This window comes from Lates calcarifer, linkage group LG19 (assembly GCF_001640805.2).
Source record: "Lates calcarifer isolate ASB-BC8 linkage group LG19, TLL_Latcal_v3, whole genome shotgun sequence".
Taxonomy (NCBI): domain Eukaryota; kingdom Metazoa; phylum Chordata; class Actinopteri; family Centropomidae; genus Lates; species Lates calcarifer.
The window spans coordinates 63,297-84,627 of record NC_066851.1 but is presented as its reverse complement, the minus strand read 5'-3'; the positions used below and the strand labels follow the sequence as shown (position 1 = coordinate 84,627).

The following is a 21,331-nucleotide window of genomic DNA, read 5'->3' as shown; positions in this document are numbered from 1 at the left end:
AGTTGAATCATTACATTTCAACATGCTTGTATGCCTAAGTTGACAAGACTTGAACACATGTTGAGCATGAAGTCTCCAGCCCCATCAGCTCCATGTGGATGACTGACATCTACAGGCACAGGTGTGTGCTCTGGATGGCCATTGTAGCTCAAAACACAACTTTGTGACCTTCAAATATCTGACTGTTATCATTACCACTAAAATAAGGACAGGGTGGGAAATATAAGCTTAACAGAAAACAAACAAACACAGCAAATGGGGCAGTTAGGACCACTCTGGCACAAATGGCAGTCAGCGATGACAATCCCTCTGTGCGACAATGCAGCAGAAAAACAGTTGGCTCCTGGAGCCAGGTTCCTTTTAATTAAGAAAATCTAGATTGTCCAGATGCTATAACCTAAATTAACAGCACTGTTAATTACCAAAATAATTTTTCTGTAATAATACACCAGTATGTAGAAGCTCTTTAACCAAAATTATATTTTTAAAATATAATAATTATTGTTATCCATGAATTTTCAAATTTTTACCAAAAAACAGAAAAAATAGTAAAGCACATTATTATTTCTTGATTACCTGTCAAATTATAGTTATTTACTTGCATTCCTTAAAAATAGTTTTAGTGGTTGAATGTTATGCTTGATTAATTTCTGACTTCTCAGAGAAGCGAGCCAGCTCAAATTTGGGTTTAAAAAAGGTGAATTTAGTTTGAAATTCCTCATTCCTGTTCAAAATGGTAAAACGTTGAGAGCTCACTGAAAATGAAAGAGTCAGTAGTGCATTAAAGGAATTGCAGAGACTGGTACTTACAAAATGCGCCAAGGAAAAGGCAGGAAATGAAAGTCAACTGAAGCAGATGTCAGACGCCTCAAGATTTTAAGTGGTAGAGACAAAACGAAGACCACTGCTGATCTTAAGGCAGAGATGAATGCTTCTAGTCTACAGAATGACCATAAGCAGACGAATGATGGAACAAGGTTTAAAGGGAAGAATAACTGCTAAGAAGCCATTATTGAGGCCTGCAAACATCCATAAACGCCTCAGATTTGACAGGGAGCACAAACACTGGATTGCTGATGACTGAACAGACGAGTCCAAGTTTGAACTCTTCAGTCAGCATCATCGTGTTTATGTCCACAAAAAACTGGAGAACTTTTTGATGCCAGATGCATTGGACCCACAGTGAAACATGGTGGGCATTCCATTATGGTATGGGGTTCCATTTGTGGAAACAGCCTGGGCAAATTAGTGAAAACTGATGGGATCATGAACAAGAACGTCTACCACAACATCTTAGTGCATCATGAAATCCCTTCTGGACTGAATCAGATTGTTTTGTTGGTATATGAACCCACAACCAATGACCCCAAGCATGCTTCATAACTGTGCAGAGACTATTGTTATTAAGAAAAAGGAATGTTGAGTACTGGAACTGATGGACTGACCAAGTCGAAGTCTGGATTTGAATCCTGTTGAACAAATTTGGGTTTTAGTCTATTCAGAGATTGATCACACAAACGTTTAATCCAAAGAAAGTCTGTGGGAACAACTAGAAAGTATTTGGAACTCAATAACAAAAGAGAAGTGTTGAAAAGTACATAAAAACAATGCTAGCAAGGGACTTCCGGTATGATGCTGAAGCAAGCAACAGCATAAGTCAGGAGCTCCTGCGTGGTCCTACTCCTCCCTTTTGAAATATGAACATTAAATGCTTAAAATAACTTGCTAGCACATGGTAAGGAGGAAAAAAAAGAAGACGAAAGGAAAATCGCAACAGAACCAAAACCTCAGCAACAATTCACTCTCAGAAAAGAATAGAACCTTGGAAATCCAGCAGAGCATCCAAACCCAACTAACAGACCTGGAGGCCAGATCCCGCAGGAACAACTTATGTATTCACGGGATTCCCAAAGGGTCTGAAGGGGATGACATACAAGGCTTTGTTGAGAAGTTTATTAAATCAGAGCTGTCTCTCCCCCGAGACCAGACTTGGGATACAACGCTATCACCGATCCCTTGGATCCAGACCACCGCAGGGATCCCGTCCAAGGTCTATGATAATCTACTTCCAGGAATATAAAACAAAAGAAATGGTGCTCTGTTTCGCCTGGAAGAAGAGAGAGATCTGTTTTGAGGGGAAAAGAGTGTTTTTTGAACAGGACTACGCAGCCGAAATACTAAAAAAGAGAAGAGCTTATGCCAACATCAGGAAGGCACTAGAAGAAAACAGGCTGCACTTCCAGACCCTGTACACAGCAAAAGTCAAAGTGTTTTTCGACAGCGGTCCAGTTTTCTTTAACAGCGCAGTGGAGGCAACGGAGGACCTTAAGAGAAGAGGATTCGCACTGGACAGCTCCAGAGCCAAGGCTGCCACGGGACCTGTACCTATGACCGGATCATTATACCAGCACTGGGAAAAGGCAGGTGCAGGACTGTCTGAGACAAATCCAGGAGAAACTAAAAGCGTTCAGACGCAACACGGATGACACATTAGTTGCCATGGTGTAATCAAACAGACTGTGTTACCTTTAAGAGATTGGTAAGGGAAAATGTTAATATCAATATAGACTGAAATAAGCCAGGAAGGTGGACGGTTTATTGATATTCAGAGACTAAGCGATTTGTCCAATCGTAATCTTGTACTATTTAAACTGACCACTAAGCAGGGAAACAATATTTGCCTCGTTATGTGCCCTGCTCTGAATTTAAACGTTATTCAGAGATGAAATGGAAGTCACTAGAGTTTAAAGAAGTTGGTTTGTTCAGATCATCTTGTCAGGCTAAATACTCAGGTGAATATTTACTTTTTCTCTTGTCAGTTGAGATGATTCATACAAAGCATCACTTTGAATGTAAATGGGTTACACAACCCTATAAAGATAAGTAAGACTACTGCTAAAATGAAAAGAGAGAAACGGGATATAATTCTTTGGCAAGAAACACATCTCTCAAATATTGAACATGATAAGTTGAGAAAAATGGGATTTAAAAACGCATATTATTCATTCTTTGAAAGAGGGAATACAAGAGGAGTAACAATATTAATCAGTGTCAATTTTATGTTTTCTTTCCAAATTACTGATAAGGAAGGGTGTTATGTACTGGTCAAAGGTTTTATTGACCACAAAGAAGTCACCTTACTGAATGTCTATAGGCCACCGGGAAATGATAAACAGTTGATTAGAAAGATTTTCGACCTAGTCTCGGTGGAAACTTCAGGTGTTTTAATATGTGGAGGAGAGTGGAATATTCAACTGTGCCAAAACATGGACTCTTCAAATTTAAAAAAAAGAGATAGGATCTTTTTCAATTCAATTCAATTTTATTTATATAGCGCCATATCACAACAACAGTCATCTCAAGGCACTTTTCATATATAGCAGGTCTAGACCATACTCTTTAAAATAGGTATTTACAGAGAGAGACCCAACAAATCCCACCAAGAGCAAGCACTAGGCGACAGTGGCAAGGAAAAACTTCCTTTTAAGAGGCAGAAACCTCGAGCAGAACCGGACTCAGGGTGGGCGGCCATCTGCCTCGACCGGTTGGGTTAAGAAGGAGAGAGGGGGGGAGAGGGGGGAGAGGGGGTAGAGAATAGCGAAAGAAGAACATAGCATAACACAGGTTCCATATCAGATGTAAGATGAGGCCAGTAATACAGCAGTAGTAGTGATAGTAGTGATAATTAAAGTATTAACTGCTAACACAGCAATACAACTAATAGCAGTATAAGTAATTTCTAATTCTAGCAGCAGGTGTTGAGTGGAGTTGTAGGAGCGGCAGGAGACTTGCAGTATATGTCAAAAAGCTGCTCAAAGAATTAGGCATGATTGACATATGGAGAGACCTACACCCCCATGATAAATACTTTACTTTATAGTTTAGTATACTCAAGAATCGATTATTTTTTCATGTCCAACTCGGATAGACATAAGATTATAAAATGTGACATAGGAATAAGGGCCATTTCTGACCACACAGGGGTATACTTAACACTACATTTAGACAACAAACCAAAGGAAACATTGTGGAGACTTAACACAAATCTTCTGAATGACCTTCAATGTCAAGAATATATAAAGAAAGAAATGAAAGACTATATTACTTATAATAATAATGGAACCTTGTCTCCAAGCACACTTTGGGATGCTGCTAAGGCAGTTTTAAGAGGCAAACTTATAAAATGGTCTGCCCAGAAGAAAAAGGAAAAAAAAATAAACAAATCAAGGAACTAGTTGAAAAGTTAAAATCTTTAGAGAGTAAACATATGGAATGTAATGACTCTTGAGGTCTTACAGCAGATTTTAAATACAAAACAAACTTTAAATATTTATGAAAGTCAGATAGCAGCAAAGGCTAAGTGGATCAAACAAAATTTCTATGAGAATGGCCCCAAATCCAAAAGACTTCTGGCATGGAGAATATGCAAACAACAGGCAGAGAGATGTATACATAAAGTGAATGATCCTCAGACTAATAAGACATATCACAAATTGGAAGATATACAAAAATCTTTTGAAACATACTATTCCAATTTATAGGCTCAACCTGAAGCTGCTGAAATAGGAGCTGTATCAGAATTCCTGACATCCTTGGACTTACCATCTATAGGAATACAGCATAACAGAATAATAACTTGGGAGATAACAGATGAATAAATAAATAAGGCCATATCAAGACTGAAGTCAAATAAAATGCCAGGTGCCGATGGCTACCCAGCAGAGTGGTACAAAATGTTTAGGGAAATAATACTACCAATGCTTAAAAACAGTTTTAATTGTGTTCTTAATGGGGGAGGACCCCCTGTGTCATGGAGACAAGCAGTAATTAAACACAAGATGAAATGTAGTTCTTATAGACGCATATCTGTTTTAAACATTGATTATACACTATATGAATTGATATTAGCTAAATGATTGGAAGATATAATCCCAGACCTCATAAACACCAACCAAACAGGCTTTGTTAAGCACAGACAGACTCAGGACAATGTGATCATATAAAAAACAGTTATACTGGGGGCAGGAGTCAGCTGGACCACTGACGAGGCCGGTATCAGCCAGGCCACCAATGGGAGAACTCTGGGAGCTGGTGTCGGCTGGACCACTGACTGGAGATAGGGCATTGGAGTTGATGTCGCCTGACCATAGTAACATTGCCAATACCTGTAAAATATGTTGCTCTGGATCAGTATCTGATACAAATTCCAGTGTCATTGCAGCATGCTGTAATACAGACAATGTAAAATTGTTTTGAAGCAAATCTACTCTCTAGCAGCAGCAGTTAGAACAGGAATGCTGAAGTCATACAGGTCTCAACCTGGAGTCAATGGTAGCTGCATTTATGCATTAAGTGTGTGTGTGTGTGTGTGTGTGTGTGTGTGTGTGTGTGTGTGTGTGTGTGTGTGTGTGTGTGTTTGTGTGCCGCACACCTGCACATAGTCCTAAATTTGTCCAAATCAAAAACAGCTCCAACCACAAATAGTTCCAGTATGAGTCAACAGTGTGTTGGTTTCTATGAACAACGACCCTCTGTGATTTCATATGATCATAAAACTATATATTCCTTTATAGTCCACTGGCTCAGAGCCAAATGCAAGTGCTGAAATGCATCAAGTATATTGTCATCAATATTGTATTGTTAGAGAGGAAAACAAAAAAATAATCAGTAATAGGGAAAGAGACAGATGAGAATGAGAGAGAGAGATGGAGTCCTGGCCTCACTGTGTTGTGTGTTCTCTTTTCATTTCTAATTATGTCCTGCTGTTTAAGACCAGCTCAAACTAACTAGGACCCCAAACAACAAATAAGATGAGATGAGATAAAACTTAATTGATACCTGTGGCTACACTGAGTCACAGCAACAGCAAAGAATGGCAACAAAAAGAAAACACTTCATACAAATGAAACCGCATTCGGATGGGATTAAGATTACAGGTGGAAGTGTAAACTGAAATATTCACTGCGCTTCTCACTAATTTAACTCATTGGTCCAAATGGAATCAGGAAATTACAGGATAAGGTCTGCAATAGACAAGGACATTCCACAGGACAAAACCATGAGGGATGAAGAGTGAAGCCAAGAGCCACCTCAGGGGGGCGTAAGAGAGTAAAAGTAGAGCCACAGTGGGAAAGACACGTAGGCAAAGACACTCAATAGAGTCACATAAGGTAAAAAAAAATCATACTCCTCAGAGTCATAACCAAACACACAGACCTACTTGTAGCTGACATTTCAGTCTGAAAGATTTCTGCAGTTTATTTTCTACAGCTGGTGTTTAAGGAGATGAAATTTGTGTTCATTCATTGGTGTAGGAACAAATGGGTTGCTGCAGCCAGCAGTCATCAACTGGACTTCAGAGTAAGGCAGGTAAAATGGCTTTTTGAATATTCAACACTATGAGTTGTTTTCTGTGTGATATGTGTATGTTGTTATAATGGACTTGGTAGTGACTGTATAAAGATTCTGTGTGTATCATTCAGAGAACCTTGGTATTAATGACACAGCTGGCTGTTGAGTGAACTGCAGTCAGCATCCTGATGATAGATAGATAAATAGATGGGGTAACTAACATAACACTGTTGTTATAGTTTGACTATATTTGACTCTCCACCACTGGCACAGGACTAAAATTAAGTGTGGAGACAGGTCTGGCTATGAAAGACCAGGTTTACAAACATGTTTTTTGAAATAGGATATTTAAAGTGTAATATCATTATCAGCTTGCTGGCTAACACAATATCACTAGCTAGCAAGTCTATACTGAGAGCTTTATCTCTAAATAGACCCTGGATGAAATGAATGCCCTACTTATGTTTTTTCCGTGATGTTGGTCCTATTCCCATTCGATAAGACAGACTTCAAACTTTTTTTGGTGCTGTTTGTGTTGGATTTTATGTTGCGCTTGCAGCCACTTGTTGACATTAGCTACTGTTGCTCACTTTGGCACTGGAAGAGAGACACTCAGGAATATCACATCCTTTGGATTTTTACAGAATATTTGTCCCATAAAAAACAGTCCAGGCTGTTCCAGGCAGCCCAGAAAGTCAAGGGAGGTCTCAATTTTTAAGTTATGTTACAATCTGTTTCATATATTATCAATAAGACAGCAATTCATATATGTAAACTACTTATGTAAAATGCACATTGTTAATTATTATTTCTAATTTGTATTTTGTATGTATTTTATTTATCATTTAATCATTATATGAGTAGTTGTGAATTTTATTTACAGTCAATTTATTCATAATTCCTGTTGAAATTACCATATGGCACAAAGCCACTTCTTTGGGGCTTCCATAGCCCCTCCCATCTTCCCCCAAGCACTATTTTGCTTTGCTGAGAGTTATGTTGTGTGGGAAAATGCTGCTGTGTTCTTTGGAAACTTAGCAATAATTTCTTTTTAAGCAGACAACGTATCACTAATCATACATGTTGAATGTGCTCTTCCATGATCTGAGGAAAAAAGTCAAGTCAAATTTTATCAAATTTTATTTATATAGCACCAAGTTTTATTTATATAGCGCCAATTCACAACAGACGTTATCTCGAGGCACTGTACATATAGAGCAGGTCTAGACTGTACTCTTTATCTTATAAAATTTACAGAGAGAAACCCAACAGATCCCACCATGAGCAGCACTAGGCGACTGTGGCAAGGAAAAACTTCCTTTTAAGAGGCAGAAACCTCGAGCAGAACCGGACTCAAGGTGGGCGGCCATCTGCCTCGACCGGTTGGGTCATGAGGGACATCATTCACAAGTGCATGGAAAAATGCTACACATTGATGAGTCCAAAAAGAATGACCAGGTATTCAGAGTGACCTAGTGGTGTGTTGAACTCTGCTGTAGATGAGGTGATATGTTTTCCTGAGGTCCAGAGAGGGTGATGGGTATAGGGGCTCGAAAGCAGAGTCACTAAGTTGTCCGGTGTACTTATTCTTAACTGTGATTTCATTTAAGCTTTGAATGTCAATACATGGTTGAAGAGAGTGGAGAGAGGAGGGATAGATGAGGGGGGACAGTTGAAGTGGGACAGATTGGGGGGACAGATGAGGAGGAACAGATGAAGAGGGACAGATGAGGGGGGATTGATGAAGAGGGGTGGATGAAGAGGGACAGGTGAGGCTCCTAGTGAGTCATGGAAATATTCTGCTATAATTTCAAGAACTAACAAATCCACTTTTTATTCAACTAAACATACTGAAATTTAGAGACTTAGTAGATTACAACACAATGCAAATCATGTACAAAGCTAAAAATGGACAGTTGCCACAAAGTATCCAGAAGTTGTTTAAAATTAGAAATGGCAAATATAATCTGAGAGACAATGATTTTTTTTACAATTGTTCGTGTCTTAGGTTTTTCGAATGTGAATGTTCCTGTCTGCCAGGGGTGTGAAACTATGGAATGATTGCTCTGAAGAAATTAAAACATGTAGTACTCCCAATAGATTCAAAAAACTTTATAAGAATAGTTTAATCACGAAATATATTATGGAAATATAGACAGCACTAATGATGATATTAAAAACTTGTGCCTGTGGATGTCTTTAACCTGATTAGTGACTTATCTAGCTGTGAGGGAAGAGGGGTAGGTGTTTAAAAAAAGCTTTAGTTTCAGCCTACACCCTTTTGGTTTTGTTTTGGAAATGGAAATTATGTTTTCTTTTTTATTGTTTCTTTCCATTTAAAAAGGAAATGGAACCGAAAAATATAAGAAATAATAATAATTCACCATTACTGTTTAACACTGCATCACTTACTATCAAAGGTTTGTATTAACATCATGTTACAGATCACACAGCAGTAAGTACAGTTCAGATACCTTCATTATGTTGCAGGTTTGAACATTAATTAAAGGTAGGGCTAGCCATTACAATCTGATGCACTTTTATTCCGATTCAGTGAATAGCTTGTTATAGTCTGCTAGCTGCTGCTTCTGTGTGTGAGCTGAAAAAAAAACTGATGTTTCTACATAGTCCCGGCTCTAGAATTGGGATATAAGTGAAGTGGATCAGCGCAATCTGCAGTTGCTGCATTAGCTCTGAAAAACTCTCTCATCCACTCTACCAGTTAGCTGCACTGCAACTGATGTAACATACTCTGTTGTTAACTCTGTGTTATTTGTTCTTACAGTGTTTGTGAAGGTTTTTATAGACACAAAGACCTGAAAACAAAAGTTAGCAGGCACAGTGGGATTGATGTATGATTTGAGATTCTCTGCCAGGTAAAGTTACTTTCCATGTTAGCTAAGCTACAAATCTACAGGCCTATATAAACAATTTGAACCACTAACTCTGTTAGTTTTCACTCTGTTGTTATGGATGGTGTTTGTGTGCATGTTGTTCCTTAGGTGAAATTTTATTTTACATTTGTTTTGCTTTGGCTATAAAAAAGCAGAAAGACTCAATTCTGTCATTTTCTTCCTTGCTCAGAGGAATCCTAGTTGTCAGTGTTGGTTTCCATGGTGATGCTTCTCCACAAGTTTGGGGGGCGGAGCTTCTGAAGGAGCCCAGGATCTAAGCTGATCTGTTTTTTAAGCTGTGCCAAATTAAATGGAGGGTTTTATGTTCTGTTGGACTGTTTCTTTTGTTTATTTGTTAAAATGCAAAGTAAGTAAGTGTTTGGGTTATTATCCTTTAATAGAGCCATCTAGTCATGAGTCCAAAAATGCTACTTGATTTCCTTGCATTACAGTTACGGTGTAGGTGGCTGAAGCAGTTCATTTATTGTATCATTAATCATACCCCCCACCCCCCAAATGAAGGATTTATTGTGTATTTCAAACATCTTATTAATGAGCATCACCAGTTCTCCAAACAACTGTGCCCATCACACCTGTACCGAGACTACATTTCCAACCCTGCGGTGCCTCAAAGCTACACTCATCCTGTGAACAAGGGAATGAGGCAACTCTGGCTTGTTCAGATGTGAGTGAGGAAGGCTGGAGCTTGAAGTCAGCGAGCACTAAGACTGAGCCTAGACCGAGAACTGCTAGACTTGCTCTCGGACAGTTTCCCAGAGGTGTTCCTGTCCTAGCATAACACTTTCAGGCCTGTTGATTGGTGATCCTGCTGTGCAGTCTTTATCAATAACAGATGCTATTTGAGATGTTACTGTGAAAGGCAGGATGACCAAGAATATCTCTTTGGGAATTTCATGTTAATCAATCAAGTGGCTGTTGAGAAATTTCAATCTGGATCAGAGTGTTGGCTCAGAGTGTTGGCTCAACCAATCATGACAGTTTTGCCAATACCATTCAGAGCTGACCTTGGGGGATGAGCCCCAGGAAAATTATTGCAATGATTCCACTTCCTGTTTGAGGGGATTGCCTCTCCACCATTGGATATTATGCTTTCATAGAAAAATGGCTCTCTCAATGTACATATGGACATGTGTGTATTGTTATAAGATAGTCTTGAAAGAATGTGAACCTATCTTTTTAAAAAATAAATAATAATTAAAAAGTCTTGTGTGTCTGGTGCGTGTGCTCAATCAAAGTGAATGAGCTTTGTCTGCTTCAGCTCTAGACTCCAAATTGAAACTGAGTTTTAGGCATTCAAACATAACATTTAGGATACATCAGCTTAGGGGACCTGCTATTGTAAACATGCTTTCTTAACACAAGGAGGGTGTGAAGTAATTATCCTTACATTACATACATCATAGAATAATTCAAAGCTCTTGCAGTGACAAAAGTATGTATGATTCGATTCTGGTACACATAATGAAGGATTTGTGTTCATAACATACAGTGCAGTAAGAAGTTTTTTTTAAATGGCTTACGATACATATCAGCTCCAGCACAATTTTGCAATACATATGTTTTCATACATCTGAACTAGCGTTTCTCTGTGGCCTCTAGGGGGAGCAACTGAATCTTAAATCAAATCCTTCCACTGATGAACAAAGACTGGCAGCTTGATTTAAACTGTGTCCGAGTCCAGTGGAGGAAACATGAATTTACATGTACCATGCTACAGGTAAACTGAAAGTAAAACTCTTCTGAAACAAATGAAGCTTACTCCATTGACATGGAAATGCTTCAGTTGTCATCACCTGACCTCAGTACAGAATTTCAGTCACATGATAACAGGTGATTGTTTATGGGGGAGATTATAATTTCTGTCTCTGTTCAGTGATGGTCTGTGGTGATAGATGTGAATATCCTTCATTAACTCCTGTGGTTTAAAGCTTCTGTAAAAACTAGTGAGTGGACCTCAAACTACTATTATTACTACTAATACAACTATTACTACTACTATTACTATCACTACTACTACTTTTTATGTCCTCTACCATTAAAAAAGACAGATCCTATAGGAATTGAGGGTTTGATGTGTTTTGAATGTGCTGGCAGCCATTTCCTTTTGGCTGCTAGGTGTTAGGATTTCATTTGAAATGTGTGTGTGCGTGTGTGCGTGCGCGCGCGTGTGTGTATGTATGTAAGTGACCTGTGGACACTATTTCACTGAGGAGTCACTGAGCCTTGATGCGCTGCTCTGTGTGTCTGTACACAGAAGTATCCCAGCTCACAGAGGGCACTTACTCCCACAGCCATTCTTTTCACTGTGTTCTCTACTGCCTCACACTACGTAAATGATGTCTCGCCACTGACTTTTATTACTCATAGATGGAGGCTAAGCTAGGCATCTGTGCCACCATCTCTGATGGATTGCTATGTCTGCACTCATAAACTTGGCACTGTTATGCAATATGAACAAGTTCTGCCAGGTTTCTCAGAAAATATCAACACACTGAGCAAAAATAATCAACCTCGTGCTATTTTCATATTTTCTGTTATGTGATTCAATCAACTCATTTGCTCCATCATTACAGCACTCACAGTTAGAGATGGTGCTTTGACAACAGGTGTCATAAACTCAGCACAAATCAAAAGTCAGGATGAAGCAGATAAAAAAAAAAGCTTCTCCAGCAGATGGCAGATTTTGTTCACTGGAGAAAAAATCCTGCTTGTTTTCCTGCTGCAGGCTGCTTCACTACATCTCAAGCTGGGTGTTTTTCTTTGTTTGTTTTTATTATATTTTTTCTTTGTTAAATCAATGCTCACACAACTAAAAGCTAAAAGCTAAAGAAATTCAGGCTCTATCGAAGCACAGCAAATCAGAATGTATAATAACCTACTACAAAGATATAATCACTTCAGAGCAGCTGGCTGAGCTGAGTTCAGTTTGTTGTATTCAGATAAATGTTGGTTAAAGCAGTCCTGTAATGTAGAGCGGCTGGTAAACTGAGGAAGTTATTTAGTGTCCTATGGTTGAATAAGGTGAATGTACAGTCCCATGCTCTGTGGTTAAACAAGTGAAAACAGTGTAGTTGTTGTCAGATCCTAATGAAGCTCAGAGGCAGCAGCTTTTTTCCACCACACTTTACACGTCCTTCATGTCTGATGTGTTTATCCTGTCAGTCCACCCACACACACACTGAACTCCACTGTTTCTCCTGGACGAGCCGTTTCTTAAATGATCTGTATTATTATTATTATTATTATTATTATTATTATTATTATTATTATTATTATCATCATCATCATCATCATTATCATCATTATTATTATTATTATTATATGATAAAATGCTAAATTTCCCCCTCAGATATTCATCCATCTCTCTTACAGTGATGATAAAGTTCAGTAGAAAAGAAACCATCCTCACTAACTCTCTTAGCAGCCGACGGCCGATGGTCCGGTCTGGTACCGCTGCACTGAACTCTGAGGCCTACAAGGTTCGATATACCCAAATATATTTACAGTACAGATCCTGTAGCTGTTGCACTTTGTAGCAGTAGTGTATAAGTTTCATCCACAGCAGCAGAGGGGCTGCAGGAAATATGAAAGTTTATACAGGCGGTGCAGTGAAGTAAAGTCAGAGACACTGAGACTGAGACTGAGGCTTTGCGCTAGACTAAGTTTTTAAACATTCTAATGCATCATCTAATATCAAACGTGTAGTGAGGTGACAGGCACTGGATTCATCTGAGGGAGCGTGTGCTCCGCTCCGTGAGCCCGATCTGGTCCAATGTGCGCCCAGGAGCTTAGTGAAACACCGAGTTCTCTTTGCCTAACACCACGGGCTCATAGAGCAGCGGTGATATTGTGTGTCCTGTTGTGCTGTGTTGGATTGTACATGGGTTGGCTGAGTGACGCGTCGGACTGTGCGCTGTAATAAAGAGGCGGTAGCAGCTCAGAGCGCAGACCATTGGAGCGGAGAGACGTCTCAGCAGCTCAGCTCCACCATCACACCGCCGTGCCTGCTCCGCTCAGCCTCCACTCTGAGCCTCCGCCTGCAGCGGAGGAACATGCTGCCGCTCCGGCCATCTCATTAACTCAACCACCCCAAGAAACACGGCTGCTCCGCGAGCTTCAACTCCCTGAACCTTCGGCAGGACCTCCGAGCTGCACTGGGACATTTCTACAGGTCTGATTCACGGGTGAGTGAACCCTAACTCTCCTCTGTCTCTGTGTTCAGGATGAATATCTAATTCACTAAACTTCCAAACAGTGACGGGAAACTAAGTTCTGTATTATCAGGAAGTTATCTGGATAATTTGAACATTAAACACCGAGAGCAAATATCATCACTGCTGTTCAGTTATTAATGTTCCAGTTTATTATTTATTATTTCAGACAGTCGAAGGAGTTTACAAGAGGAGTGTGCAACAGGTGGAAGACATCAGTTCTTTAAAATGACTGTCAGTATCAGTTTCCACTGATATGCGAAATTATTTGATATTCAGATTTATTTTATATTTAGTGATTAAATCTTTTAAAGTGGTGAATGAGCGCAGTTCTATTTGGACTGATTCTGAAAAGAGCAGAGTGTCAGAAAAACTTCACATATAGTTTTATGAATTATCAGCATTTTAGTGACATAATGAACTGAGTGATTCATAGTTATCTAATTTCTATAAAACCTTGGTTAACCTGCTTCATGAGTGTCAGGTCCGCACTGTGTTAAACAGATTTAAATCAAGATAAAAGCTGCAGTACACATCACGTCCTTGCTGCAAAGAACAAGAGAGAGGAGATTCTCTTTATTCTCACCTTCATCCTCTGCTCAGCTGAATGACCTGTCCTCCTTGTTTCACTAATTAATTGTTATTAATGAAGCCTGGGATCAAACCAGGTCCATATGCATCATAAGAGGTCTGAGAGGCAGGTGTGTGGGGCCTTTTCACAGCTCAGGTGTCCCGCTGGAGCACGGGTGCTGTGCCTGTGTGTGTGCGTGTGTTGAATTTGTCTGCAGTGTTTTGATGTGGTTAATGTGAACTCCTTTAACCAGTACTGGCTGGGTTTTAAAGTCAATATGTGAAGGGAGAGCTAGAGAAGTTTCTGTTAAATGTAAAAAAGATCATTGAGAACTAATTTTTGACGCTGACATTATCACAATGACTCTAACAACCCTTCTCTGTGCCTGAGCTGCTGCTGTTCACGCAATACCAACACTTTTTACCTTCAGATTCATAGTTAATAGTTTGTAGATTATTATTTTCTTCTGCTTTGAAATCCACAGTCACAGTTTAAAAACAGGGGTCCATCTCTCTCTCTCTCTCTCTCTCTCACACACATCATATTGTTTCTGACTTTTCTCTGATTCTTGCTTTGTGTAAAATAGTGAAAACTTATTTCCTGAGTGTAAAAATCCTTCATCTCAAATCCACATGGCTGTGAACTGTTGCTTTCAGCTGGGAAACAGTTTCTGAATTAGTTCTAACCAGCACAAGTCTGGACCAAGTTTCACTATATACATTTGACTAGTCCTAAACATTTCCTGAGTTAAAATGTTTTTTTCCAACAAATTTTAAAAGCAAAAATGAAAAAACATGAAGACAGAAATGACTGAGATCAGTTTACAACATACCAAGAATGTGTTTGTTTGGTAAGGTTGCTGAAAAAAAAAAGAGGACACGACCTGCTCAGCGCTGTAGAAGGTCTGAGTCTGGGTCTGGGTCTTGGTATGGTGTGTGTGCTATGCTCAGCCTCTCAGTCTTCACAGAGAGGGGTCTGCTATATTGTCCTGAAGAGGAGTCCTGGTTGTGAAGTCTCTACTCTGTCTGTTGAACAGGGGACGACAGGACGCTGCTCAGTGTGTGATTTCAGACGCGAGCTCTGTGGAGTCAGAGACGGCAGCGTCAGAGTCTGTTCCCCCGACTCAGCTCTCTCTTTTACACAGATGTCTGTTGGGCTCTGTGACTACCTTCTGTGACTACCTTCCCACCTTGAACAGGCCATGTTGCAGGGGCTTCATAGTGTGGACCACGCAGAGGGTCACATGACTGTTTAGATGTGGAGGTCCCTGGTATGCAGACATCAGAGGGTTAAAGGTTGGGGGAGGCTCAACAGCACACCACTTATCTCCTCTAATGACCTCCTAAGTAAAAGTCAATTACTTCTGCGTCATGATCAGAAAGGAACAGACCACAGGGGGCTGTTTGAGCTCCACTGCTCTTCATTACAGTGACCTCACTGGAGTTTACTGGACGAGCTGCCCAACCTCAGGCTTGACCTTAACGTTTCAAATTCTCTCATTTACTACATTTATTATAATCTCTGCAGCTCTTATAAAGCTGCAAACATGTAACCTCTCCTCTCTCTGCCCGAGATAACAACATAACCTACAGATCAGCAGGACATCCAGCAGGTTGAGCTGAGTTCAGTTTGTTGTATTCAGATAAATGTTGGTTAAAGCAGCCCTCTACTGTAGAGCGGCTGATTAACTAAGGAAGTTATTTTGTGTCTTAAGGTTGAATAAGGTGAATGTACAGTCCCATGCTCTGTGGTTAAAGTAAAACAGTGTAGTTGTTGTCAGATCCTCAAGAAGCCTCCCAGAAGCTCAGAAGCAGCAATTTTTCTCCACCACACTTCACACGTCCTTCATGTCTGATGTGTTTATGTCAGTCCACCCACCCCTTGTTTTTTCTCTGGAAAAAAGTCAATGTGAAAACTGATTCACTTATTTTCTTGAATAGTCCAAAATAACAAAATCCTCAGCTGCATCATTCCATCTAACTGAAATATTCAACACATTTTGTGCATCAAAATGTCCCTCAAATTCAGATCAAGAAGACTTTGCATGTTCAGAAGCTCTGGGCTCTAAAAACAAGGATGTGAGTTTGTTCTGATGAATTCCCTTCCACACAGTTTGAAGAGGCATTTTTGTCTTCTGACATGCTCAATAAAATGGTTTTAACTTGTCACAACTCATAAAGCCATTATCATAAATTAGGGATCTGGTAACGAGTGAAGTGAAAAACAGAAGAAAAGCAGATGTGTTAGTTTGACTTAAATGCAAACAGCAACATCATAAAACAAACAAAAAAAAGACTCGATTAATAGCAAAAAGCTATGAGTTCAAATTTAAATGATGCAAATGTGAGGAGAAAATATATTTCAGTATCAGAGGTAAAAGGACTAATGTTGAGAGGTGGATCTGATGTGATATTCTGATGTGACTGACAGATGTGGACAGTGATTTTGGCTCAGATATCAGTTTTACCTAAACTTCATCAGATGGTTTTTACATGTAGTCTTTTTTTCAGACCTTATTTGAAAAAAACTCCATTAGTAATCAGTGCAGAAACAGTAACAGCCCAATGTAAAAATACTACAACTATTTCAAATTTACCAAAGTAAAACAAAATGTACCTCAAGTATCAAAAGGTAAAGTACTGTAGTACTATCAGATATTATGTTATTAGATTACGCTTACTGATGCATCTAGTAATCAGAATCCTTTATTTGTCCCTGACAGGAAATTGTTGCATTGCAGTGCTCCATTTGTACAAATTAAAGAAAGCAGAATAAAATAACATAATGATAAAAATAATAATACAACCCTATTATCAGAATATAAAAAAATATACCCTGTCAAAAATGGACACTATACACATAGTTAATATTTACATGATGTTTACATTAAATATTGAGCAGTAAGCAGCGTCTTGATGTTGGTGGAGATAGTACCGATTGTAACTTAATAAACTGTTGGGGAGTTTCTTATCTTATGTTGGTGCATTATATTTGTTGATTCTGACATTTAAATTTATGGAAGTAGAAACTATGCTCTGAAATGTAGAGGAAGAAAATGTAAAGCACTGTGGTAGTGATTACAGTCATCAGATATTTGATACAAAATTAGAATCTGTTTTCCTCTGAAATTTAACTTAAACCTGTGGTGAAGTGTGGAGCAGCGGAGTAAAAGAGCAGCAGTTGTGAGTCATTAAAGAGGTGTGGTCAGCTGAGGAGAGGGGGTGGCCTGTATTCAGACTGAGAACAGGGACTTGGAGCTGCTGTGGCTCCTGTCCATCAGTGTCTGCCTCAGACAAAGATACATTATTGTCTATTGTTATCCTGACTTATCAAACCTGATTTAACAGCACACAGGTATTTCTCTGTCTGAACACTGTCATTCTTTTCCTCTGTCCTCAACAGCCCCAGGCATGTTGTGTTTCTGGGAAAAGGAACAACCCCCCACCCCCACTCTCAATCCCTACACACACACACACACACACACACACATACTGCTTTTCCTTTGTCTGACTCATCTATCTGTGTGTGTGTTACTGTTTTGTGTACACCTTTGCTGACACATTAACTGACGTGTCTCTTAGTGTCTTAGCACACTGGTGAGGACTGTCAGCAGTGAAGATTTGATCATTGATTGACATCTCTATTCAGAACCTCTGCTCTAAAACTGGTTCTATAAAAACTGGACCATACTTTTGAACACTTCTCATACCAAATGAATAATCAGACAAACCTGCTGAACGGACAGAGTAATTACAAGGATACCGTTTTCAAGTCAAAACAGTATTATTTGACTTGTTGAAGAGGTGATATTGTGTGTCTGACTTACCTGCAGGGAATGGTATCACAGACCTACAGCTTTGTAACCATGACCATGATGTTACCAGAGTAACCACAACCTGTAACTTTTAAAGCTCTCTGTAGTGTGGATCAAACAGCAAGGGACTTTCACATGCACAGCCTAAATAAGCTGACAATGAGGAGCCCTTCAACGGCTTTATCAGCAAATCAGACTGGATGTGTATTAGCTTCTGACAGATATGTGAGTGTTCTTGTATGGGCAGAGGGAAGGCACTGGGGTTCTGTATAGATGGGGGTGGGGAGTGGGTACCCCAGTAATCTACATATCAGACATGGATTTCCTCAGGGGGTTAAAAATATCTGAGCTTATAAATTCAGTGATGTAGCAGTCAGAGCCTCAACATGAAAGTTTTCTGTCCAAGTAAACCAGGAAGCAGCAGCCACATCTCAGCTACTGTCCCCAGCTCTCTCTGGTGGGTGGATGTCATCCAGTGATGAGCTGAAAATCTATCACTCTCAACAATTATAATTCAATAACTGAGCTGTGGTGTCTTTTACAAAGAATGTGATTTCCTTTTTTAGCATTAACAGCTGTTTACTTTTCAGTGATGAGTTCAGCAAAATTCTTTATTCACTCAGAGCTGCCTCTAGTGGTGGAAACGCTAATGTTCACACACCTGTGAGTGTGTGTATTTTAATGCAGTTAAAATCTGATCACTTTACAGTGACACAGTTTAATGATAAATGAGCTCCACACCCAGTGACCCAAGTGAGTTAGTAAAAGTCAGATCATATTATCATTAGAGAAATAAATCAATGTGACTTGGCACAGAATTTGCATGATTTCATCTGCTGATGTTTTTTGTCTCTACCAGAAGCTCTTCCTGGGTTTTGTGTAGCAACCATGGGCAGCAAGACTCTGCCAGCACCTGTACCTCTTCATCCATCCCTCCAGTTGGCCAACTACTCCTTCCTGCAGAGCTCCACAGGCCTCCAGTTGCCAGCAGATCATTTTCAAAGCATCTACAGCTTCAGTGCCCTACACGCCATTCATCTCCATCAGTGGACTCTGGGCTACCCGCCCTTGGCTCTGCCCCGCTGCACCATCTCCAAGCTGCCCGCCCAGTTCTCCTCCATGGCTTCCATCCCCATATTCCCTCATCTCTTGCAGCCTAAGCAGGGCTCAGCAGGGCTGCTGCAGAGCTCTAAGAACAAACCCCGCTTTGATTTTGCCAACCTGGCAGCAGCAGCCACCCAAGATGATCATCTGAAGGCAGAGGACCTGAGTGTGACAGGCGCTGCTGCTGGAGCACAATCTTCCTCTCACCACTCGACCTCAGCTGGCCTGGGATGCCTCCTTGATGTGACCAAACTCTCCTCACCGGAACGCAAGTCTAGCCGAGGCCGACTGCCCTCTAAGACCAAGAAAGAGTTTGTCTGCAAGTTCTGTGGCCGCCATTTTACCAAATCCTACAACCTTTTGATCCATGAGAGGACGCACACGGATGAGAGGCCATACACCTGTGATATCTGCCACAAGGCCTTCAGAAGACAAGACCACCTCCGGGACCACAGGTGAGAACCCTGTACCAGCTTCCTTATAAATTTACATTTTAACTGAATTTCCAGAACTAATGAAATCTGTTTGAAGCAGACCAAACTAGACTCAACATACTGCATCCTGTTGTAAGTAACACTTTGACGGTATTGGTCTGCCCAACACACATTCACTGTAGCCACATGTGTAGAACAGACGAATCTTCAGCCTGTGGTGTTTGAGTAGCAGTGACAGATGAATGAAAAGATGCTGCTGAAGCACCACCTGTGTAAACAGTTTAGTTGTTAATGTTAATAGAACAAAAATACAACTATTCTACTAAAGTCAATACAAAATTATCATTATTCATTTGATTAGCAGCATGCAGACAGAAAATCTGTTTACACTGGAGGATTCTCTCTGCGGAAATGCTATGAATTGATATGTAATGTTTTCAGGGTGTGACAGGGTTAGTGAAGAGATACATATTTTACATGTAGGAGTTTGTTTCTTTTGGGTTTTCCATAGAATTCAGTCAGCTGTGTACTGTGTAGTGGGGCTGCCAGAGGGAGTGTAAGGGTAATCATTGACCGGTCATCTCAGTGTTTGGTGGTCCAAGTTAAAATATTTGTTACTAGTGATATTAGTGTTTAATTAGCATGACATTACCTGATCACACACACACACACAACTGAAACTTGTTCTATAGCTGGTGACTGCACAGAGCACAGTGACGGGGTAAAGAATGGAAGATTTTGTAAAATTTGTTTTTTTCTAGACAAGGCTTAGAGTGCACTGACTCTCTCACTGCAAGAGGGGCGCCTCTATGAAGCCGTACACCCTGCAAATTCTCCAAACTGGTGTTTGTTCCTGAACTTAACCACACAGTAGCATCAAAACAGTTGTGTTGAAAAGGCAAACATGTGTCAGGCTTCATGACCCTTCCAACATGTCCCCCAAATGAAACAACAAACAAATTATTTCAGTCACAAGTGATGATGTTCTGAAATCTGAGTGTTAGTTAAATACAAACTGCTCTGCTCTGTTCCTCCTGCAGGTACATTCATTCCAAAGAAAAGCCCTTCAAATGTCAGGAGTGTGGGAAGGGCTTCTGTCAGTCCAGGACTCTGGCTGTCCACAAGACATTACACATGCAGGTCAAGGAGTTGAAGCCAGCCAAGATCAAGTGATTCACTCTCCCAGCAGGAAAGGGACAGGGACACTGGAAAAATAAGGCCAAAGAACAACCAAAAACTTTTTTTTATTTCAGCTATAGAAAGACAGCCCTCTGTTTCTATGCCAACACTCCTTAAGGATGGAGTGTTCTCAAAGAAATAATACAGAAATAAGCCTTAGTGGAGGAGTCTATGCTTAGTTATCAAAGCCTGACTTGGCAGAGAACCCAACAAATGTGTGTAATGTGAAATGGACCTTAAAAACCCCTGTGGCTGCTCAGAAGCTTGTAATCCAAAGACTTCAGAAAAGGGACACAACTCTTACACATATTTAATTTTTTTTAAAACTGAGAATGATCAAAGCCATATTAGCATAGACACATTTTCATCTTTTCAATATCACATTCCAATGATATTTTTGTACAGATGCATTATATCAAAAATGTATTTTTGCACTTTAACCTGATTATTGATTATTTACATATATCACTGGATTTCTTAAACTTATTTTCAAAATGAATAATAATCATTTCTAAATAAAATATTTTACTGTAACTGGTTGACTGAGTGTCTGAGTTTGTTTGAGGGAAATGTCGCTGTATGAGGTAAGACCTTTGGTCAGGTGGTCAGTGGTAGTGGTCAGTGGTGGTGGTCACCACATTCTGTTTTCATCATGAACATGACAGTGATAGTGACGAGGTGACAGACCTAGTTGCCTACTCACTACTTATTCAGTCTAGTTTAATTAGACTGATATAAACCAGTGCTTATTG

General features: G+C 39.9%; 1 protein-coding gene and 1 long non-coding RNA gene across 4 annotated transcripts; both read left to right on the top strand.

Annotated features, from left to right (window-relative positions):
• The first annotated feature begins 571 nt into the window (after positions 1-571).
• Positions 572-10,426, top strand: LOC108873872 (uncharacterized). 2 transcript variants are annotated; one of them, XR_001959562.2, is made up of 4 exons: positions 572-6,170; positions 6,315-6,369; positions 9,137-9,227; positions 9,436-10,426. It is a non-coding gene; the product is annotated as an uncharacterized LOC108873872 (long non-coding RNA). The 2 variants fall into 2 exon arrangements; XR_001959561.2 differs by having other exon boundaries at positions 572-6,369.
• Positions 10,427-12,862: 2,436 nt separating this feature from the next.
• Positions 12,863-21,113, top strand: osr1 (odd-skipped related transcription factor 1). 2 transcript variants are annotated; one of them, XM_051078260.1, is made up of 3 exons: positions 12,863-13,450; positions 18,725-19,421; positions 20,441-21,113. In XM_051078260.1, exons 2-3 carry the CDS (start codon positions 18,751-18,753, stop codon positions 20,571-20,573), a joined length of 804 nt encoding a protein of 267 aa, XP_050934217.1. In that variant the 5' UTR covers positions 12,863-13,450; positions 18,725-18,750; the 3' UTR covers positions 20,574-21,113. The 2 variants fall into 2 exon arrangements, with proteins under 2 accessions (XP_050934217.1, XP_018517722.1); XM_018662206.2 differs by having other exon boundaries at positions 12,866-13,450; positions 18,722-19,421.
• The last annotated feature ends 218 nt before the right edge of the window (positions 21,114-21,331 follow it).